This window comes from Sphaerodactylus townsendi, linkage group LG01, assembly GCF_021028975.2.
Source record: "Sphaerodactylus townsendi isolate TG3544 linkage group LG01, MPM_Stown_v2.3, whole genome shotgun sequence".
Lineage (NCBI taxonomy): Eukaryota > Metazoa > Chordata > Lepidosauria > Squamata > Sphaerodactylidae > Sphaerodactylus > Sphaerodactylus townsendi.
Window position 1 is genome coordinate 60232780 of NC_059425.1, and position 24222 is coordinate 60257001.

At 46.3% G+C, this 24222-nt stretch overlaps 1 protein-coding gene and 1 long non-coding RNA gene across 2 annotated transcripts in view; one reads left to right on the forward strand and one right to left on the reverse strand.

Annotated features, from left to right (window-relative positions):
* Positions 1 to 5903, forward strand: part of RRP15 (ribosomal RNA processing 15 homolog) — a 30993-nt gene extending 25090 nt beyond the window's left edge. Inside the window, exon 5 of the mRNA XM_048496110.1 lies at positions 5408 to 5903. Coding sequence (XP_048352067.1) covers positions 5408 to 5554 — 147 coding nt within the window. The 3' untranslated portion in view covers positions 5555 to 5903. The remainder of the gene's footprint in view (positions 1 to 5407) is intronic.
* The window catches only part of LOC125432587, a 53948-nt gene that overhangs the window by 12162 nt on the left and 17564 nt on the right, over positions 1 to 24222 (reverse strand). The gene's annotated exons all lie outside the window — the stretch shown is intronic.

Here is a 24222-nt window from a genome sequence, read left to right on the forward strand (position 1 = left end):
TTGGTGCACTACAGTTCTGTAAATTCTTTTACTGCGTTAAAACATCTAGGTTTTTAATGAGCAGAACACATTTCATGAGGGGTCTGTGATTTCTTCAGATTGCCAAACAGATCCTAAATGTTTAGGGGGGTTTTCTGCTTAGCCGTTACCTGGAATTTTTTTTTAAAAAATCAGGTTAGAAAAAACAGATGCTTCAGCATCCTACATTGTGTCCCAGGATGTTCCTGAGAGACCTCCCCCCCCCAATTCATGTGAGAGGCACAGGGTGGGCTGCACAAAATGAGAAGGTGGGAAAAGTCTGTGCTGCAGATTCTCTAATTACATTTATTAGTATCCAGACTTTTGCATACTCCTTATTTCCCCTCCCTAAAGTAGCTAAATCCATGTACATTTAATTGGAATGAACATCACATCTTTGAATCTGGAAAGCAGTAGCATAATACCTGTGTTAGAATCATTAAAGATTGATGGTATCTGATGGCTTAAACTTTTTTTGTGTCACTATATGTAAGGTCTAGTTCATAAAAGATTTGGATAAAAATGTTTGGATCATCTTTTGGCACAGGAGAGCATGGACAAGATTAGATTTCAAGCTTTTGTAGCTATCATATATACTCACGTATAAGTCTATTTTTCAGCACATTTTTTGTGCTGAAAAAAGCCCCCCTTGACTTATACGCAAGTGAATGGGTGGCAAGCGGGTGGGGGGAACGGGTGGCGAGCAAAAAAAGGCTGGGAGCTGAGGGTGTTTTTCTGCACCTGCTCCCTGCTATGTGGACACAAAGGCAGCACCCAGGTAAGCCTCGGGCTGTTGCTTCACTGCACTGCAGGTGGCCAGTAGCTTCATTCACTGTGAATATTCAGTGAATAGGTTTGAATATTAAATATTAAATTTATATGTTACAGAATTTTTGTTCAGGCCAGGAAGCTCCATGAATGCTAGGGAGCCATACTCATTGGGAAATCCGCACCATTGGAGCCCATGGTGGCAGGAATCCCCCCCCCACACACACACACACACACGGTGCCCTGGGGTACAGCCACTGCCAGCACCTTTCTTGGCCCCCACCCAGTGTTTTTGGAAAGCAGGTGTCCAGCTGAGCTTGCAGACCTGCAAAAAAAGACTTGCTTTGGCTGCCATCACCACGCAAGCATCTTCACTGTGTAATAAGCTATCTGTGTTGAAGGAGAACCTGTAGGGACTTTTTAAAAGGGGGATTTTGTTGAGCATCTTCCCTATGAAACTCTAAAGAGACACTGTCTGTGAGAGTTATATATTCCTCTTCAGAACTTTTAAAGTTATTGTTGATGCCATACTGTTTTTCTTTGAAATAAATATTTAAAAACAGTTTTATTGGTATCTATTTTTATTTTTGAAATTTACCATTTCCCACCCTAGACTTATACACAAGTCAAGAAGTTTTCCCAGTTTTTTGTGGTAAAATTAGGTGCCTCGACTTATATGCGGGTCAACTTATACCCGAGTATATACGGTAATTATTTTGGGCATAAGAGGACCTTCCATTAGATAAGTCAGTCAAACAGATCCTAAATGTTTAGGGGGGTTTTCTGCTTAGCCGTTATCTGGAATTTTTTTTAAAAAAATCAGGTTAGAAAAAACAGATGCTTAAGAATTGATTATTAAGTCTTGATAATCAAATATTTTACACATAAATACATCAAATGGAGTAAAGAGATATTCTGAGTAGGCAGCTAGGCTAGAAATTTGTTTACATTTGGAACAATCATTTTCTTTTATGGAAACTAAGAGGAAAGTAATAGTAAAACACTGTACATAATTAGAGTCTTAGTGTGAAAAATAATTGGTAGCTCACACAGGGACCTTAGAAAAGAGCTGCAGAGTGCAGGGGATTATTAACATATGAGGATAAGCTGCCTTAAAATCAAGCTGCTTGTTGGGATAATAAAATATAAATAGATTTGATGGCTTTTAAAATGGTCCCTGAAGTCAGAGTGGATCTTGATAACTTGTGCCCCCCCCCCTTTTTGAATTTTGAATTATGACCACACAGTGGTGCTGTTGCACTGTACAAAGTATCTTTTTTCTTTTTGACTAAAAAAGGTTGCTGTACATATTCAGCAAATGCCCAACTTCTTACTTCTGTTTTTTCACTTTCCTGTTAAATGCTGCCTATGACTACTTGTTACCAGGCAGACAACTTGGAATAAAAATCTCCAGTGCATTAATATTCAAAAATCAGAATGCTGTCTTTTTTGGGAGTAAGCTTTGAACCATTACTATTGGTTAATAATTACTGACCTAAACATCTGCAGAATGTGCTCAGTGTTATTTTTGTTAATCCTGTGATATTTGTGCTGCAAACACTTAGAACAAAGCAATATCTTAAGAAAAAATACAATATACAATGAGAAGTTTGATTGCAAGGAGGAGATTTAATAAAAACTGATTCGATCCTCTGTAACCAATCTCCTAAGGTTGTTTTTTTTTTCATAAGGATATAAGAAGAGTTCTGCTGGATCAGACCAGTGATCCACCTAGTCCAGTGTCCTGTCTCACACAATTCCTCTGGAGATTCACAATCTGGCAAAGAGGTTGAGGTCTTCCCCTGATGTTGCCTTCTAGCACTGGTATTCAGAGGCATCTTGCCTCTGAATGTAGAGAGTTCTTCCATTCACAAGAAAGCCTTCTGCTGATGCAAGCCTCTTGAATTAGCAGATGATCTCTTCCACCAGAGAAGAGAGATGCCTGTAGCAATTGAGGTGGTCTATTTTAGGCATCTCCAAGGTGAACGGGGGGATATCTAGAGGTGCATTATCCTATATTCCTATGCTGGCTACTTAAAAACAGGTTATGCTTATATCTTGGTTATCCTGTCTGTTATTTTTGGAAGGACAAGTTGTGGTACTGTTGCCTGAATTGGTGGTCTGCCTTCTAACAGTTAACTTTGGGGAATAGGAGAATAAGAAGGTAGCTTAGCAAGAGGTGGGCAACAGTTGAATTCTCCACTAGTGTATATGGAATCCTTCTTTAAGAGATTAGAGCCAGAAATAATGAGGAAAGTTATAACTAAAGAAAAGGGGTTTATTGAAAAGAAGGAGCTATTACAACCAGACAAGAATGTTGCTAACATACAGAGCCTAAAAAAATACAAAATGGAGTGAGGGTTACAGAGAAGAAATTGGTTCGGGTGATATGTTACTTGTCCAGAAGACCAAGCAGCAGAGAGCAATGCAGTCAGTGTGTACTGAGAGGAGGGCGATATTGGGTGTATGGACAGAACCAGTTCACACACGGGTGCAGTTTACTTGCTAACTTATACAGTGAAAGGTATCGTGAGACAATGATGATGAGCGTGCCTCGTGAGAACCATATGTTGATGAGATTGCATGTTCTCAGAAACTTATTTTTAAAAGTCGCATTAAGCAGCTGGGTATAAATCCAGTTCCTTAAATATTTTCAAAGGGAGGCAAAATGTTGGTGGCCTTCTCTGTTGAAGGATGGGTACTGCAAGGGGTCCATTAGTAATAGCTCTATTCAAGGGGTATTTCCCGATGGGAGAAAAATACATCAGTCCTTATAGTAGTTATTTCTGACAGGAGACCCATTGTTCTTCAGCTTGCATTCCATTAAGGGTGTGGAAAGGAATGAGGAGGTTAATGTTTGAGTCAGCCTTCCTTAGATGCCAGCTGTCTTCTGCCTGGATTCCCTTTTGTCTCTGCTGGAGCCATGTTGAACCAAATCTTAGCTGTCTGAGTAGGCAGAACTAGCATAGGTAGGCTAATGATCAGATTATGTATAGGGTAGTTCCTTATCTTAAGTGCAGCAGACCATAAATATTTGCTTTTTCCACATTTTCCTCTTTGCATCCCCACTGCTTCAAATCTACCATCTTACCTTGCTTCATGATAATACCTGTTTGCCCGAAAGTAAGACATCCCTTGAAAATAAGACATAGTAGAGGTTTTGCTGAAGTTCTAAATATAAAGCATCCCCCGAAAGTAAGACGCAGCAAAGTTTTTGTTAGGAAGCATGCCCAACAAACAGAATACCAGAGCATGCAGCTGTGGAGGGAAAAATAAGACATCCCCTGAAAATAAGACATAGTGCATCTTTGGGAGCAAAAATTAATATAAGACATGGGGAAACACGGTACCACCTCTGTTACCAGTGATAGTCCACCACTTTTTGGTAGATTGTGCACCATGATATTTAGTGGAATGATTGTATTTGAACTTTAAGTACCAGAATAGCTTTCTTTGTGTATTTACTTCAGTATAGTCCACCTATAGTCCACCTAGTAGCTGGGAGCCTCCATGGGGGAGGGAATACAGCTTCATGAGGATTGGGGATGTCATACTGCCTCTAAAGAGGATTAAAGAGGCACAGGGAAGACAGAAATGAGAAAGTCTGAGCACCCCCCCCCACCCATTCTTTTTCTATAGCTTATGCTGTTGTTAACATGGTATAGGTTGCCAGCAGGCATAGAGGCTTGAATTTGGAGGCACATTTGTTAGCTCTTTTCCCTCTTTCCCTTGTCAGTTGTCTTCCATCAGCATTCTACATTTTTTGCTCTCCCCGCTATGGAATGCTTTTAAAGGAAGGCAGTAGCTGCTACTGCCCATGCTCAGGAGACAGTACCAATGATAACCAGAAAAAATATTGGATAGGGTCCATAATACTGTCTCATTAGGCCATCACCACTGTGTGTAATCCTTCCATTTTAACTATTCATTGTCTGAAATATTTCAGTTGTCCTTAATTTACTGCTGTTCAACTTCATTTGGATTGGCTTTTGAGTTGGCATCAGGTTCTGGTATATGGGAGACGTTTGTTATCATTACCTGCACCTTTTCCAATGTCTATATTGAAAAGTGGTGATGAGCTGTACATGATATTCCAAATGTGGCTGGCTGAGATCTGTTCAAAGACATTATGGTGTGGTGATTTTGTTTTGTTCCTTTTCCTACAACCACAACTAAGAATTTCTTTTTAGCTGTCGCTATATATTGAGTCAACATTTTCGTTCCACTATCCACCCCATTCCCAAGACTGCTTGATCACCCCCAAATTTTCTGGTTGATCATCCCCAATTCAGCCCCATTGATTCATATACAAAATTAGGACATTCTGCTCCAGTGTATATTACTTTTCTCTTATGTTAACTTTATTTGCTACATGATTGTCCACTCATCTCATTTGGAGAGATCCTTTTTGCTTTTCATCATCCTGAATAACTCAGTGTGGTATACAAATCTGGCAGGTTGCGGCTCAGCTAGATACCAGATCATGTATGAACAAATTAATAAATTAATACATTTAAGTACAGCCAAACTTGAATGATTCAAGGCAATTGGGGAGGGGGGATTGTTTGATATTCTAATTTATTTATCCTTTCCCCCCAATACTCTTTTTCCAAACTCTCAGGGTGACTCTAAATCTGAAGAGGAGCCAGCATGGCGTATATTGCAGGACGACTTCATGATGGGAGCCTCAATGAAAGATTGGGACAAGGCGAGTGATGGGGAAGACAACATTGGTCAAGATGGGGAAGTCAAACAGGAGAGGAAGTAACTCGGACTAATGAAATTGAAAACCTGTATATTTTTGTTAGAGTTTTTATTCATCCAGGAAGCTTTGTCCTACAAAAGCAAAGTGGAAGAAAAGCTGCTTAATAAAGGATTGTCTAACTATCCTGAAGTCCTGTGGTATTTCCTCACTAATAATGCCTAATTTACAGATTTCAAAAACATTTTATACAGTCAAAATTGACACCTTCCCAATCAGAAAGGAGAAGGTTTTGCCAAGGGAATTGTAAGTTTCGGTAGTTGTTAATGTTGTGCTCACTGTTTCACTTTGATGTTTGTAAATGGGCTAGGTTTTGATCAGTTTATACAATAAATATTGGAATACCAGAAACATGTATAAAATCATCTATCTCTTATTTGATCTCTTTTGACATTTGATCTCTTTTGGCTTAGAAAGGCTTTGCCAATAAAGTAACCATTTGTAATAAAGTAACCATTAATATGACTGTTTTGGTCTCTTAAGTGATGGGAGGGGTTGGAGACAGCCATGAAAAGTCACTTTAAAAAGGAAGAGAAAAAGCCAGGAAACAGTGACCTGCCCTATCATTTTGTATGCATGGAAGGGAGGAGGGACATAATACAAGGAAGTCTGTGTGTGTGTGTGTGGAATTCCAAATATAAAAGGTTTTCAGACTGATAGTTCATATATTAAAGAAGAGAAAAGGGCAACAGTGTGTTTGTGGAATAATTTTTAAGAATAAGTTTTGGGCCTCTGAGGAATCTGGAGCAAGTTGGGCTCAGGATAGTGCTGTTGCTGCCCAGGGCTTGCAGGGGATTCAGGGATTGCTTTTTATTTTTTACCACTCCATTGCCTTCATAGGAGCTTGGTTGGGCTCAGTAGCTGAGCCCCATTCACTTGGGCTCCTGAGTCAAAGGCTCCCAGGACTCTGAGATGGGCTTGGGATTGAAGGGCAGCCCGACCCCCAGTTTGAACTCACCTTGGGCTTTGGCTGAAGGGATGCTACTTGCTTCTTTTTAGCCTGTTATATCCGCTGCAGCTGTCTGAGGCTTGTGCCTGCATGCTGCTCTCTGAAGCTAGAATAATCTCCTATGCCAGGGGCCTTCCTGTGCCCTTTGGCAGCTTTCTCTAGTGCCATAAGAGACTAAGGGTAGTATCCTTATATAAAAGCAGTGACCTAGTGGTTAAGAGCAGGTGTACTGTAACCTGGAGGAACCAGGTTTGATTCTCTGTTCTGCTGCTTGACCTGTGGAACTTATTTGGGGAATTCAGATTAGCCTGTGCACTCCAACACATGCCAGCTGGGTGACCTTGGGCTAATCACAGTTCTTCCGAGCTCTCTCAGCCCCACCTACCTCACAGGGTGTTTGTTGTGGGAGGGAGGGAAAGGAGTTAGCCCCTTTGAGTCTCCTTGCAGGAGAGAAGGGGGGATATAAATCCAACTCTCCTTCTTCTTGTAAGCCCCATCCGAAGCACTATTGAAGTGACACCCCCCCCCCCTAGCATTCACTAATGGGTTTCCTGGTGCTTGTTTGCTTAATTCTCCAAAGTAAAGAGCCAGTCTTTCCTCTAAGTTCTACTACTGACGCCACATGCCTGCATTTTGGCTTCTTCATGAGAAGGGGCTGCTAAGGAAAAAATTCTGACAGATTCTCTGTTGCTGTTCATTCTGTGGACAGATGGGGAGTCTTTAGCCAGTCACACTTTACAGGACTATTGTGAAGGAGATTGAATGAAATGTACGTTGCCTTGAGTTCACTGGAAGAAGGGCTGAATAGAAATTCAGTGGATTGGAAGGCGTTCAGAAGCACAGAGACTTTGCCAATGTTGCTGACACTTAGCTTATTGGTCTGTATAAAATATAGTTTAAAATTATTTGCAGATCATCATCATACATTTAAATGAACTAGATCAGGGGTAGGGAACCTGCGGCTCTCCATGCTGGTAGGGGCTGATGGGAATTGTAGTTCCTGAACATCTGGAGAGCCGCAGGTTCCCTACCCCTGAACTAGATTGTCACATTGTACTAGTGTTACATCAGATTGGTGAGCTGGAATTTTTAGATGGACAGTTCAGCATGCTATTGGAAACTGGAGATTGTGCCCAGGTGTTCTTTATATCTGTCTGAAAACAGCCTCTTCCATCTGTTTTGAGCTACATAAGAAATTTACTCATAAAGAAGCCAGCATTGAATGCAAGAGAGACCAATTATACCTTACTAAGATCCCTGTTTGATGTGACTAATGAATGTTAAGGGTGAGTTAATCTTCCCAAGGCATGTAGGGAAAATTATATTGAGCATCTGGATGGCATGGTAAGTTGCCAGCTATTGCAGAGTGCTTCTCTTACACCAGATGCAGACTTTTTTATTATTATTTGTGATTTCTTCTTTTAACTAAAGGGCTAGGGCAGGTTGCAACAGTTCTTGTAACCCAGAGTAAACAGAAACAGCTGAAATATAAAACATTAGAGTGAAAATCCACGCCATGTTGCTAGCAGAATTTCAAACACTAGCCTCGCCTGACCACCCTGAGGCAGCCCAAATTAACAGTGCAGTTCTAAGCAAAGTTATCTGTTGAAATAAACTGTGCTGGTGATTTCACTGTAACTCTTGTGTCTTTTAACAAAAGATGGGGAAGAGGGAGGGCCTTGAAGGACTCTTGCCCTTGGATTTAAATGGATAATATGATTAAAAGGGCAGGAGTGAATGGTGCCTTGGAAATGGTGCAGGGTTGCGCCAACATGAGTGCCCACTGCGCTGGTGTAAGGGACAAAGGCGCCAGCAGAGACTCTGCTATGCCAGCAGCTGTGCAGTTTTCAAATCCAGAAGTTGCTGCATGCGCCAGCACCCGCTGCCACAGGAGCCTGTGGCAGTGTGAGTGGGAGCAGTTCCTTCCCAATCACTTTTGGCCTGGGAACACCCCCTTTTTGCTGTGCAGACTTATGCCACCAAAAACTCATTCCTGGCAGTGGGGTTTCCTGGAGAACCTGGAGAAGAGGTTTTTCTCCTCCCCCAGTGCTCACGCCACTGATTGCCTCTTTGGAGGCTGGGCCGCAGCACCATCCCTGGGGTCTCCTTTTTGAAAAGGTTAGGAACAGTAGCTTTCTGTGGGGTAAACTATTTAAAGAAAATTAATGTAAGCACTTGCTTAAATTTGGATTATATTGTAAAAAACAAAGCTTTTCAAACACAGATATGTTGATAAACTCTGCCAAAAAAGATGCATCCATCAACCAGCAAATATTTCATATCTCAGTCAGCCAAAGATCCTTTCAGATAAAACAGCTATTCAAAAGCCCTTTTTGAAAAGGTTAGGAACAGTTAGAAAACATTTTCAAACAAACCGTGGCACTACCAGAAGGGCTGGATACAATTGGTTCATAAACCCATACAGGGAGGCAATGTTCTTCAGAATATTGTGAAAATTTATGGTAGCACAACTGAACCCCCATGCACCTATGTCAGCAGGATATACCAAGTTTGCAGTTCATGCCAGTGACTGCCAGCACAGTACTTATGAATATTATCACCCTCACCAATGAGTTTTCTTGTAACCCCCCCCCCCAACTGTCAACCAAGGGATGTATATTACTCTAATATTTTCATCTCTGTGCTCTTAGCCACACTCTTCCTCCAAATCCTGACCCAAGCTTAAAAGCATCTACCAGCTAAAATCAGTAGACATGGCCACATATATCTCCCTTTAAAGAAATGCATGCTCCAGCCTTTTTGAACCACATTGTAACATTTCATGGTGCGTCACCAGCAACAGAGACGTATGACCACAAGATCTTTTTGAACCTATTAGAACTATCTTGCTCCTCTGCTGTCATGGAGAGGGAGGTTGGAGGGCATCAAGCAATAATCCCTTTAAAGGGCCCCTTCTTTGCTTGATGAACTAATATTCTCTCATATCAAGGCTATCCCTCTGAGGCTGGGAGTGGTGGGCTTTTAGTGGTGGGCGATTTGATCATTAGGAATATAGCAAGGTCTGTGACTGGCATTTTGTTACAAGCATGATGGTTTGTCTGCCGGGTGCAAAGGTTGTAGACTTCACATGCTGTACAGATAGCCAATTGCACGATTGATAGCCAATTGAACGAAGAGTCAGCAGTCATGGTGCACATTGGCACCATTAACATTGGGAAACGCTGTTGTATGGTTCTGGAGGATCAATTTAGGTTACTAAGCAGTAGGCTAAAGGCCAGGATCTTGGAGGTAGTGTTCTCAGAATTGCTACCTGTTCCATGTGAAGGGCTAGCTAAATGGGCACATTCAGGACCGCAATGTTAAGAAAGTTGTGCCAGGAGGAAGGGTTTAGATTTATTAGTCTCCCAGGAACCTTCTGGGACAAGCCAAACCTGTACAAAACCAAAAGAGAACCAGCCTGCTGACACTTAATATCAAAACTGTGACAGAGAAGTTGACGGGAGTTGGAGAACCCCTGTTACAGAACAACATATACTAATGGAATTGAGTGTTAAACTTTTGGGAGAGTATTGACAGGAGAGGGATAAATTTGAGAATTAGAGTAGGGCAGCAAAGGAGGGCTAGGTGAGGAAACATGAGGGGTGATGGAGGCAGGAATTCTTAGAAAGTGAAATGAGGTGCCGGTGCTTATATGCCAATTCTAGAAGTCTCCAAGCTAAGATCAGGGTGCTGGATTACTTGTACTAAGTAACAATGTTGATACCTGATGGATTTCAGAAACCTGGTAGATTGGGGGGAAATTAGTGGGACACTATTATCCCTTGAAATACAGTCTATAGGCAGGCAGGGAGGGAGTGTTGTGGGTGATGTTGCTCTATGTATCAAAAACCATTTAGAATTAAGTAAACGAGAAGAATAGCTGGGGAAAAAATCACTATTATGGGAAGAAACGCTGCCACAGAATAATTATGGGTGGAGATATTGGACCCTAAGTGTTACCTAATGTAGAGGCATTTTATCACACACACCCCTGACCAAAACCAGGAGGCAGACCTCAGGTTACAGAAATAAGGCTGGTGACTAAAAAAGAGAATGTTCAAATGTTGTAACAAGCTTTCTGTACAGTATAAATGGCCATGCACTGGGACCAGTTGGTCACACACAGGTGTAGCAGCTCTGGATGGTTCTGATCAGGGCTTGAGGCCTGGTGCAAGATGTAAATGTTGTTACAAGTTGAGAATGGTGGTTACAATGCTATTAAACTCAGCAATTAGGTCAACAGAAATTTGCCCAAAACAATTACTTTTGATTTCCAAAGAGGAAACTTTGCTACAATGAGGGGACTAGTCAGAAGAAAGTTGAAATGAGGAATTAAGTTGCTTAAGGATGCCTGCAAACTCTTCAAAATTACGCTGGCCAAGACTTACATAGAGTGCATATCTCTAATCAGGAAATGACCAACCACTCTAAAAGGCTGCCTGCATGGTAAACAGCTCAAGTCAAAGAAGCCATAAAAGGTAAAACCACTTTGTTTAAAAAATGAAATATTTCCCTGAACAAGGTGAACAGACAAGAGCACAGGTTGTAGCAGCAGGGAAACAAACCTGGTTCACCATAGAGTCTGTGCTCATGTGGAGGAATGGGGAATCAAAACCAGTTCTCCAGATTAGAATCCACCTCTCATAACCACTACACCACACTTTACTGGGCTAGATTGCACACAGTGGCCAATAAGAAGCTGTTGGGATAGAACTCTGCCAAGTCTGTCCTCACTGAGTTCCTGACATGTTCAATTAATTACTTTCCACATATTCAAACAAATCACTGCAATGCAATGGGAACCATTTCATGCATGCCAGTCCTCATACAACCTGATGGCAGTCTTAAATTCCCCTGATCTGTTATTGCCACACATCACTCTGTAGTCAATTGTTTAATTAAAGGATGAACAAATCAGTCAATTAGTGATTTAGAAAAAAATTACCGTTTGGTGTTCTTTGTGGATGTGTGATTTAACACAACTTCCTCCTACGTGCAATTTAATGACCACCCCATCCATTACCCTCTGAGATAATTGATTAGGCCTACCACGCGGATGCCAAAATGGCCAAGAAGCCAAAGGAAATGCAAAGTGTTTGGCAGCTGCTGAAGTTGGATGGCAGAGAGAAGACATCTGAGGCTTTGCCCAGGAGTATTGCAGCTGTGCAAAACAGTATGTTCATCTGCTGATTGTGTTCACTGTGAATTTTGTGGGAACTTTCCTGGTCTCATAATACAGAACTCTACTTTCTTCAGTGTACATTAACTAAACATATAGTCTGGACAGATAGAAAAGTTGGATTCATCATAATGTTAAAGTGTGTCAACAGGTTTTCATTTCTGCAAAACTATGTAGGAGGAATTAAGTAAAGAAAAGAGAAAATCTAGCTCATAACTACTAGATTGGGTATTGTGAATTCTATCCAAGCATCTGGAATTTATTGTAGCCCAATTCTTCAAGAAGAGCTCAAAGCAAAGAGATGAGTTGTTTACAGTTTTCAAGCTGATTTGAGTGTTAAGCATATTAAGTACCTAATGACCTTTAAGTGCATGGCCTGGTCTGTTGTAATAGAAGAAGACATACAGCTAAAATAACATTTAGGAAAGCCACTAAACTTAAACACCTTTAAATTTTGACATGTATGTAGTTACATGAACCTCAAACAGGAGTGGCCAATTTCATAAACCCAGTTTCATAAACTCTCTCTGGCCAAACTGCTCCATGTATAAAGTCACTGCTGTTCTAGTCCTCGAAAAGTGTCTTGATAGGGGAGGGCTGGTTTCTAGAGTTACAGTTGCCAGCTCCCTTCCTGGCCAGTGGTGGGGGATGGGGGTGGGTAGGATTGCCAGATCTAGGCCAGGAAATGCTTGGGGAGGACAGTGATCTTAGTGAGGTACAGTGCTACAGAGTCGTCTCCCCCCCTCCCGCAAAGCATCCATTTTCTCTAGGGGACCTGATCTGGAGGTGAGCTGTAATTCTGGGGGATCCATTAATCCCACCTGGATTAATCCCACCAGCTCACTTTAGAAGAACATAGAGGTAAATGATGTAGAGATTTAATAAACTGGAATTCAGGTAGACCTCTTGGTCCACCGCTAGATTGAAAAAAACCCTAACAGTCACAGTGGTCCAGGGTCCACTTTTCCCATAATCACAGCCAAATTATGGCAACCCCAAAGGGTTTTCAAGGCAAGAGACATTCAGAGATGGTTTGCCTGGCTCTGTCCAGAATTGGGTGCTAACCAAAGCATAAATATTGCAGAAATACTTCATTTACACACTTACCCACACAGACTTTAAAGTAAAACTTTAGGGACAAGTTAACGGCCCTTTAGGGACTTTAGCAACAAGTTAATGGCTCTTAGGGATTGGAGATTTGTGGCAAAAAAATGAATGTAGGTTTATGAAGCCTTATGAATTGTCATCAAGTGTCAGACTTTGATTAGTCTGACTGGCTAATGATTTGGACCCAAGATTTATCATGCTTCTGTTCCGCATACAATTGGGGCTGGACATTCTGCATTTAATCCCATCTTTCATAGTAGCTGCATGTAGTCGATCCACGTGGTCAGCGCAAGAACGAGACGAGACGCGGAGATAACATCTGGTGGAGATCGCCAGCAGCGGGAGCGCGGAGGTCCGTGTTCCTAGCGAATCTCCCGCGTGCTGGTTCCTGGCACCTTTTATTGTTCTTCTATCGGGGGCGTGTAGGAGGGAGGAACGGGGGGGAGTTCCGGGAGAGCGGGAGGTCGGGAGATCATCATGTGATGCATGATCTCACCTGGCTACGTGCGGAGAGGAGCGTAAGCGTCTGAGCCTAATCCTCACCTGGGGGCAAGACCATTGTCCCTGCGCCCGGTGACTGAGCCAGACAGTTCATGACCCGTGACTCATACGGGGTTGAGGAGTGGGGGTGCGGTGCGACCAGAAGGCCGTAGGTCCGTTGGTGTGCCAACGTTCTACCACGGTGCTGCTGGGTCAGCAGTGCATTACTACATCTCCTCCTTTTTTACATTTTAGAAGGAAGGCCGAAATGCAAGGGGGCGATTTAGGGAGACGCTTGTCTCCTCCGCTGTTTGGTCGAGTTGACCGAGCTGCTTGTGCAACATTAGAACTTGGCTGCGGGGCAGGGGAAAGTCGAGGGGCTTCTTGCACAGGTTACAGGCAATATTAGATACACATTGAACGAAACATGACCCGACGATGAGGCATACAATCAAACCAATGCAGAATTGAACAGTAGTACAGTATTTGGCAACTCATGCACTTTCATGACAAACAATCAATGGCGGCACGATTAGAATTGGTGGACTTCGCAAGGGCACAGGCCAGAACGGCCGACAGTCTTGGTGTTACAGGAAATAAGTCTGGTGATTCCCACAAGGGAAGTTGCGAGGGGAACATACTACTCCGCCTTGGCTAGAGCCGCCGCGTCTCTCCGGCAGAAAAGGGGGGCCGAAGGAAAGGGGGAGCGACGGCGGCGCGCGGGCTTCCGGGGTGGAGCCTGAGGCAGGACGATGGTGAGGCGGCAGCAGAGAGTTCCAGTGGACGGATGCAACAACATAACTTTTAAGATTAAAGCATGCAATAACTTCCATGATCAGCTGGGTTACAGTACTCAATAATTCCTTTGGGGGTCAGCTCCAAAGGGCATCATGTAGATGGAAACAATAATCATAGCTAAACAATACAAAGGCTAGGTGATGAAAGGAAAAAGGGGGGCAGCCCATGGCTGCATAAAAGTCCAATGCACGGCTCTTGTTGTTTGGCCACCAAAGCCTTTAGAGCGATGGTGGTAGAGTTCATGGATTTCTCAAGAACGTAGAGAGAGAGTTACTGATAGTCCTTAGCATTGCAAGTTCAGTGACCCTCACGAGCAAGGCTGCGAGAGAAGGCATGTTCCGATAACAATCAGGTGGCTGGAAACAGAGGAGAGTTCCAAAGGTTAGCATATCAGGAATGTTCCTGGCTGCAACTTCAAAATCGCGCAAGGGGGCGGAAGAGAGGGAGAGCGAATGGAGGTTGTGGCTGAAGATCCTGCAGGGGTGACCGATTGCCACCGGCGGGGGGTAGTTGTGTGAGTAGCTGCTGATGGCTGTGAAATCTGCAGTGGTAGCCGCAGGGGTGGCAACTGTGGGGTTCTTGGGTGTCCGGAGGCGGGCCGGCTGCTGCGGGAGCCTTCGGGTTAGGCTGATCGTAGCTCTGGCGCCTTTGCGGATCCTCTGGATCTTCAGGTCGTTCCGATGTTGATTGTGGGTCTGCTGAAGCTATGGGACGGGGTACTCCGGGGCTGGCTTCGTTCAGCATCGTTCCTCGAGCTGGTCGGACATGTCGGGCTGGGATCCATAGAGGGCCTGTGGGGAGAAGGACTGAAGCATACCCCCTTCCCCAGGTTATGAGGGGGGCCGGTCCCCGCCAGGTTCGGTCTGGGAGCTGGCGGTAGTAGACCTTGGCGTGGGGAGGGTCTGACTGCCTGAAGTGTCTTTCTACGGGGGTGATCTGTTGCCCTGATGGTAGGGCGAGCAAATGTAAATGATTGATGGTGAAGAGTACTTTTGATACTGTCTGTTGTATGTGGCCTAAATGGGGGGGGGCTACCTCCCCTTTCTTTGGTTTGTTTGGCTAGAATTTCTTTGAAGTTGCGATTTGCTCTCTCAACGATTGCTTGCCCGGTGCTGTTGTAGGGAATTCTGTGTGTTAGCACGATTCCCCAGTTGGTGCAAAACTGGAGCATGGCTGCGGAGGAATATGCTTGGCGCATTGTCCGTTTTAGGCGGAGGGGGCGGCCCATAACGGTTATGCATGCAAAGAGGTGCTGGATGACGTGATTGGTGGTTTCGCCTCAGAGTGGGGTGGCCCAGACGTACCCCGAGTAGGTATCTATAGTTACATGCAGGTGCTTCCAGGGGGCTAGGGCAGGGATCAGGGTTACGTCCATTTGCCACAAGTCATTTGCCAGGGCCCCTCTCGGATTTACCCCGGGGTCTGACGAGGGGCCAAGGCGTGAGCATTGAGCACAAGATTTAACGATAGATTGTGCCTGGTTGAGGGGGATGCTACAGGATCGGCGAGTGCTTTCGCCTGGTGGAAGAAATCGTGTGACTGGAAGGGGTCGGAGAAGAGGGTGGAGATGTGGGTAAGCGTTGTCTGCGCGGCTGGTTTCGCTGAGGGGCCTGGGAGCGGCGTGTGGGGGCGCATATGGCCTCTGAGAAGTATTGAGAGGTTCTGGATGCTAGTAGGTTCCGTAATGTCAGGAAGAGACTCATGAGATTTAAATCGATTGGGGCGGCGTAGGCTCGGGTAGGTGGGCGATCACGTGCGCCGCGTGTGGGGAATCGACCAAAAGGTTGAAAGGTTGGGGAAGGTTTGAAAGGCCAGAATGGCTGCGGCGAAGTTACAGCTCCGTTGGCGGAGGCTTGGGGTGGCGTGTAAGCGGTCTGCCATTGACCATTTTGTTGAAATGCAATGGCGCTGACGCGTTTGCCCCCGTCGGCGAAGATGGTGGGGGCGCCTTGGAGTGGGACAGAGGCCGCTAAAGGCCGGACGGGACAGGGGTAGAGTGGAGGAGAGTGAGGCTGAGGATCCGGGGGAGGTGGAAGAGGATCTCCCCACGAAATCCTCCAGGGCCAGCTGGAGGGGTGAAGAAGCGTTCAAGAGATGCTGGAATTCTGCTCTGTTTAGAGGCATGACGATTTTTCCGGGGTCCCACCCCACCATTACCATAGTGCGCTGACGCCCTTGGTTGATGAGATCCGCGTAAAGCTGGCCCGGGGTGGAGAGATTTTTTTGCGGGTACATGAGGTAGGTAGAGCCATTCGACCAAGAAGGTTTGTGGCGGTCGAGTGTACCCTAGGACTCGGTTGGGGAGAGGGTGTTCAAGAGGAATAGGGAGAGAGGTTGATCCTTGAGGGGGACCCGATCCACCCATCGGCGGGCTAGGACCTCCCTTACTGCCCGAAAGGCGTCTTTGTGCCTTTGGGTGAGTTGGATCCTGTCCCCTGGGTTTTTGGCGAGCGGGAGTAGCGAGAACAGGGGGCTGAGCAAGGAAGTGGTGAGGGCAAAGAAGGGACGGACCCAGTTGAGGGTTCCGAGCAGCTGCTGCAGCTGGAGGAGTGTGGGCGTGTCTGGAATTTGCACCTCTGGTATGACAGGGGCGGAGTAGGAGTGGAGGAGTTTATGCCCCAGATACAAGAATGGCTCGTTCTTTTGCACCTTTTCGGGAGCGATGTATAGGCCTGACTGTTTTAATGTGCCGGCCAGCAGCGTTATCCACTGCGGGGGGATGGTCGGTGCGGCTACTAGGATATCATCCATGTAGTGGATGATTATGGCTCCGGGCGCTTTGGCGCGAAACGGAGCTAGGGCGTGATGGACAAAAAACTGACACAAGGTGGGGCTGTTGAGCATTCCCTGGGGCAATACTTTCCATTGGTATCTGGCCGTGGGCTGCTGATGATTAAGCACCGGCACCGTGAAAGCGAAATGTACTTTCGGTCTTGGAGAGAGAGGGATACAAAGAAACAATCCTTCAGGTCAACAACCAGGACCTGGTAGTCCGAGGATAAGGTTGGGGTTGGGTAAACCGCATTGAAGAGGGCCCATGGGTTGGATGCAGGCATTTACTGCTCTGAGAGATCCTGTAGCAATGCGCCATCGGCCACTCTTCTTTTATCACAAAGACAGGCGTGTTCCATGGTGATGTTGAGGTCTCAATGTGGCCCGCATTGCCAGCTGTTCCTCCACGAAGTTGGTGCATGGCCGTCAATTTTTTTCGGGGCAGGGGCCACCGTTGTACCCATACTGGGGTCTTCGTGGTCCATGTGAGGGGGGAGGGCAGTGGGGGCGGGCTTACTCGCCTCGAGCTCTCCCATGGCAATGGGGAGGCGATGAGTTGCCGCCCGAGTTCTGGGGGCTTCCGGTGTGGCCTGCTCCCCTTCCTCTTCCCAGGTGCGCCAAATGTGCCCCAGCCGGCCACTGATCAGGCCGCCCGGTCACTTCGCCCGATGGCCGTGCCGGAGCTCTCTGCACCCTGGGGTTTACCTGGGCCTCTGAACTGTGTGAAGTGGGCGGCGGGATGCTCTTGGGGCGTAGGAGCCCGCGGCGTCGCGGCTGCCCTCGTGAGGCCGTTCCTGCAGGATACCCGCCCACATTGGGGTGTACGCGGGCTCGGGCAAGCGAGGTCAGTGGCCCCTGCAATAAGGGATAGTTCTTGTTTAAAGGTGGAGAAGGCCGGGGACGGGCCTCCTGGGGGTCCTCTCCCCTTGGGGAGACCCCCCAGTGCGGGTTGCAGGCCCCCCTACTGGGTAGCCTGCAATCTCTGGAAGATGTCGGACTGGTGGCAATTGAAACATCTGCCTCGGGCTGTTTCTTAGCAATGGAGAGGGCTGCGACCAGGAGGTCCGCGATAGTGGAAGCGAAGGACCCGATATCCTGGCAAGCCTTAAGCATGTCGGCCAGTTCAGGGTTCCTACCTAGACCTGTGATTGCTTTGCGGCACTCAGCGGAGGCGTTCTCCTTGGCAAAGGCAGCTTAAGGAGTTAAGCCCTGGGCCTCCTCGTTGTCAACCTGCCTTTTGAGAGCTTCCTGGAGCCTGCTCACAAACTTCGGCATAGGGTTCTTGGGGTTTTTGCCGGATGGTGGAAGCTCTGGGTGGGCTGGCCGGCATTGGGAACCTTGACAAACGCCTTGTAGAAGCACTTTTCGGAGGCGATCGTAAGGGTGGCCTCAGGTAGGACAATCTGATTGTTGGGGTTGCTGAAGGCATCGACGCCGTAAAGCTGTGCTGCGGTGTAGGTGCCGCCAGAGGCGGCTGCCTTGCTGAAGCACTGCTGGCGGAACTTCGCTTTCCCAGATCACAAATTGTGCAGGGCTCAGGAGCATCGCGGAAGGTGGTCTTCCAGTCGTCGGAACCATTAAGTGATTCCTCGCGACTGCCTCTAGCATGCCTCTCACATAGGGGCTGGTGACTCCTACGTCCCTTGCAACTTTGCGGAGCCCAGTGAGGATGTTATAGCTTAAGAGCGGTTTTCGACAACCCGCCGAACAACGCCATCCTCCCCTCGGTATCCGTGGAAATGGGCCGGGGCACAATGCGAGAATATCGGCATCGTCTTCCGTCAGGGTTTCTTTCCTTTGCAGATCGTGGCTAATACGCTCTGCGAAGATTTGAAACCAGCGCCATTACGTGGCAGCTAGGCGGAGGTGCGGTGGCTTCGGAAAATGAAGGCGGAGCAGGGGGGGCAGAAGGAGGACAGGCGTCCAATTTAGCGGATAGAGAAAATTCCGGGGTTGAAATTGAAGGTGAAAGATCGAAAGGAGGGCGGCCTACAGCAAGGGGAGCCATAGGTCTGCAGGCTGATGGCGACATAACATTGTCTCCACGTCAGTAGCAGTGACATCGGGCGAGGCTCTGTGCAGCGAAGAGTCGCCCGATGTTTTCCCAGTCCTTAAGATTCAATGTCCCCCCCTCTGGGTACCATGGACATTGAGCTTCAATCTCCTCAACCAATTTGCGCAGCTCCCTTCTCTTAACGGGGACCCTGCCGCATTTCGTTAACGCTTTCAGTTCGTCAGCGTGCTGGTCATAAGCCCTGCTTGTGCAAGCTCCCATACTCACCGGTGTTCCGTCGGACGAGAGAGTGTCCTAGGGCCAGCTGATGTCTCTGGATCGCCCGATCCAGAGGACGAAGCGATATCAAGCGGTGGTCCCTGGATCGCCCGATCCAGCCGGACTTCGGTATCGCGTCCCTTTCCCAGGCGACGGTGAGCAGGGTGGAGGTTCGAGGATTCCCGGGTTTCGGCACCAGCTTGTAGTCGATCCACGTGGTCAGCGCAAGAAGCGAGGCGAGGCGGAGATAACATCTGGTGGAGATCGCCAGCAGCGGGGCTTGCCGGAGGTCCGATGTTCCTAGCGAATCTCCCGCGTGCTGGTTCCTGGCACCTTTATTGTTCTTCTATTGGCGTGTAGGAGGGAGGAACGGGGGGAGTTCCGGGAGAGCGGGAGGTCGGGAGATCATCATGTGATGCATGATCTCACCTGGCTACGTGCGGAGAGGAGCGTAAGCGTCTGAGCCTAATCCTCACCTGGGGGCAAGACCATTGTCCCTGCGCCCGGTGACTGAGCCAGACAGTTCATGACCCGTGACTCATACGGGGTTGAGGAGTGGGGGTGCGGTGCGACCAGAAGGCCGTAGGTCCGTTGGTGTGCCAACGTTCTACCACGGTGCTGCTGGGTCAGCAGTGCATTACTACAGCTGCACATCATGAAACCAATTGTGGATGTTCCTGTGCTGAGCCAATTGGGGACCAATTTTCTAAGGAGTAACAGGCTGTGTGAAATGTAATTATTTGTCGAACACTGTCAGCCATTATTATTTTTTAAATCCTGCAGTTATGATATGTGAATTCCAGGCCATTCCACTTCCAAATAAACCTGCTTTCATCATCCTAATAAAGTTATCCACATGGCAATGTATAATTTAGATTAATTTGTTTCTCCCTGCAAGACATGTTATTTAAATAGTGAGATTTTCCAGCAAGATAATATGGGCTGTGAGTGACAATAAGTGTAGATATTATGCACAGGAGAGGTGAGATATTTTCTGCCCAGGAAATGCTGAAGCTGGCTAATCAGTTGAAGTTGATAAAGGACAATCCTGGCTACAACTGCCACTTGCTTATCTAATAGTAGGCCTGGGTTGTAAACCCCCTCTCCCCAAGTTATGGACTTGCTTCTTCAAGGTTAGTGCAACTCCATCCAGAGCAGGAAATAACTCAGATCCCAACTCAGACCTTCCATTCGCCAGGAGTATGTCTGGCTTGTCAAGATTAAACTTCAGTTTATTGACCATCATCCATTCCAAAACTGCCTTTAGGCTCCGGTTCATGATTCCTGCAACCTCCCTGAGATCAGACAGGAGTGCAAGACAGATTTGGATGTCATCTACTTATTGGTGACATAACTTCATCCAGTGATTCCATATAAATGTTAAAAAGCACATGGATAAGGATGGAGCACTGTGGAACTATATATGCCAAAGTCCAAGGAGTCAAACAGCATTTACAAAGCACTGAGGCCTATGTTCCAGGTGAGACAAAAACTACTGCACTGGTCCCTCCCAATCCAAAAGGTGATCCAGAGGGTATCCAAAACTACTGAGAAGTCCAGGAAAATCAACAGGGTAACATGCCCCCGTCCATATCCTGGCTCAGGTCATCCATCAGGGCAAGACTGTTTCAGTCCCATATATAGGCCTGAAGCCAGACTGGAAACGATCCAGGTAGTTCAGTTCATCTAGGAAACCTTTACGTTGGACAGTCGCCAACCTTAAAGTTGACCAGCCATGGGTTAAATATATATTTTGCTTGGGCATGGCATCCTCATCTGCCTCCAGCCTCATTTTCACTATCTCCAACCAGCTGATCAGTGAAGCCATAAAAGCAACCTACCCACCCAGCCTCAGGAAAACCACAGTACCCCAAAGAAGGTCCAAGGAATGCTGGAGGACCCTGTAGCAGCTGCACAAAGAGTGGTTTTTAATACCTTTTAAATATACAGTTTATACAATATGAGCATACATATGTATGTGCTGTCAAGTTGCAAGTGACTTAAAGCAACTCCAGCAAGGGGCTTTCAAGGCAAATGAGAATCAGCGGTGGTTTGCCACTGTCTTCCTTTGCAGAGCCTTTCTTGGCAGTCTTTCATCCAAGTACCATCTCTATTTAGCTTCTGAGATTGGCCTATACCATGCTACCTTCCCTCTCTTTGCCTAATTAATACATCTTTATTTAGTCTAATTTACCCATCAATATAGTAAAAGGGAAAAGATGCACTATAATTTGTATTTTATCTATTAAACTTTCCGGATTGAAGGAGGGGGGCACAATCTCCATTACATTATTTGCAAAGAACACATGTTATCAAAATCTCTTAGAGAGGGCAACAGCATTAGATGTTAACTTCCCAGGCCAGAAGATGTAAATGTATTGAATAATATTAAAAAGCAATTAGAAACACCATAAACAAGTCGCTTGGATTGCTAAAGGACTGTCACTACTTTAGTGTAATAGCAAAAACAGCTGCTTGGCAGACAAGCATGATTCTGATGTCATTAAAACTTGGGAAAGATTTCCCAAAAACTATATATACACACACATACAAATACACAGCTAATCCACAAATAAGCTATCTTCATTTCAAACACAGCAATTTCAAACAAAATTTTAACACAAAATCCAGGGAATGATATTACTCAAGCACTAGTAACAGTTTCATTTTAAACAAGTCTTTGCCAAAGTGTTTTGGTGAAAATGTTTTTGGAATCTATTTGGAAAATGTTTGGAGCGCACAAGGAATTTGGGTAATTTTGCACTCCTTAAAAATTGAGCATAAATCTGTCTTATTCACTGTTATACTAAAACAAATAGCAACTTGAAAGAACTTACGAGGGGATCTCTTTCTGTTTCCTGAAGGCCCCACAGTCTCTCCCCTTTTCCTGCTTCCTTCTCTGCATGGGAATTGGGGTTGCCAAACCCCAGGTGTGGCTGGGCATAATAACAGATCTCCCAACTTCAGAGATCAGTTCTCCTTTAGAGTTGCTAGATCCAGGTTGGGAAATTCCTAGAGATTTGGGGGTAGAGCCTCGGGAGGCAAGGTTTGGGGAGGAAAGTGACCTCAGCATGATATAATGCCATTGAGTCCACACTCCAAAGCAGAGGAACTGATCTCTGTCATCTGAACATCAGTTACAATTCCAAGTGATTTCCAGCCCCCTCCTGCACTTAACCAACCAGCAACAGCGTCTAAACCAGTGGTTCTCAATCTTCCTTTAATATAGTTCCTCATGTTGTGGTGACCCCCAACCCTAACATTTATCCATTTTACAGATGGAGAACACTGATGCAGAGAGTCTTAAGTGACCCCTGTGAAAGGGTTGTTCGACCCCCAAAGGGGTCCCGACCCCCAGGTTGAGAACCACTGGTCTAAACAATGCTGGAGAGCATCAGGGGCCAAAGATGGGTGGCCCTCCATTGTGAAAATGAGCTGCGTGTCATCTGCATACTGATGGCATTGCAGCCCAAAACTCCGAACTAAACCTGCCAGGGGGTGCATGTAGATGTTAAAAAGCATCAGGGAGAGGATCACCCCCTGCAGCATTCCACATGTTATGGGATGATGCCTGGAGTTCTCTCCCCCAACGCCACCTGCAGTCCCTGGCCTTGGAGAAATGAAGCCAGCCAGCACAAGGCTGACCCCTGATCTCCAATACCGGTGAGGCGGTGGACCAAGAGGTCATGATCTACCACATCTAACACTGCAGTGAGATCTAACAACATCAGCCGAACTACCTCTATCCAAGTGAAGCCAGAGTTCATCCACGACAGCAAACAGCACTGCCTCGGTCCCATGACCAGTGCAGAAGCCAGACTGGAAGGGATCCAATACGTTTGCATCATCCAGGAGCCGCTGGAGCTGATCCGCCACTGCTCGCTCAATTACCATACCCTGAAATGGAAGATTCAAAACTGGGTGGTAATTGGCTGGATCCTGAGGATCTAACAGTGGTCTTTTCAGGAGCAGGTGGACCACCGCCTCTTTAAGCCAACCTAGGAAAACTCTTTGCTCAAGGGAGTAGTTGTCAATATCCAACAGGTGGCTTCATAGCTCCTCCCTGCTAGCTTTCACCAACCAGGAAGGGCACGGGTCAAATGGTATCGTCCAGCGTCCTGTCCACATCCGTCAGGTCAAGTGGGCTGAAGTGGTCCAAACAAGGACCCAAAGACAGCCAAGGGACTTTTAGTTCCCTTACTGTATCAATTGTAGTGGGAAGGGATTGGCAGAGAGTCAGGACTTTGTGTGTGAAGTAGTCCACAAATGCCTCACAGCTTAATTCCAATTCATTTCTTTTTGGACCTATCGACGAGGTCGTAAGTGTCCGAATTACACTGAACTATTGTGCCGGGTGCAAACTAGCTGTCGTGATAGTGGAAGCAAAGTAAGTCCACTTCGCATCCTTCATTGCACTCTCGTAAGATCTCATAAACTATCGATACGAGTGTTGTGACTCCTCAAGTGCCCGCCACCACCCTCACTCTCACCATCTCAGATCCCGTTTCATCCTTCTCAACTCCTCAGTACCAATTCTGGATTACTCAAATTATTTGGCAAGAAATCAAACCAAACCCTTATGTGTTGTCTACATCTGAAGTTAGGAAATGCACAAAATTCAGCCTACTACAGGCCACTGGTAGACAGACTAAAGAATGAAGGCATATATAGTATGAACTGTGCTTTCATTCGAATAGCACACCAGACTAAAATTGTACCACTTCCTTAATATATATAATTAATTCGAGATTCCCCAGTTCCAGAGAATGTGTAGAGGGGGGTAGAGGGGGCTGTGGGGGCTGTGGGGGGAATTACGCCCCCCCACAGCGCCCCCCCCTGTGGTGCCCCCCACACACTTACTTTAGGAAACCGAGCAGGCTGGAGAACAGGAGACCCTGGGAAATGTAGTTCCCACACAAGCCTAGTGAGGAGACACAGCAAGCAAGAAATTATTTATCCTTCTAATCCTAACATCTTGTTCTACAGCCTGCTCGGTTTCCTAAAGTAAGTGTGTGGGGGGCGCCGCAGGGGAGGCATGATTTCCCCCCACAGCGTCCCCTCTGCAGCGCCCCCCCCCCTCACACACACACTTGCTTTAGGAAACTGAGCAGACTGGA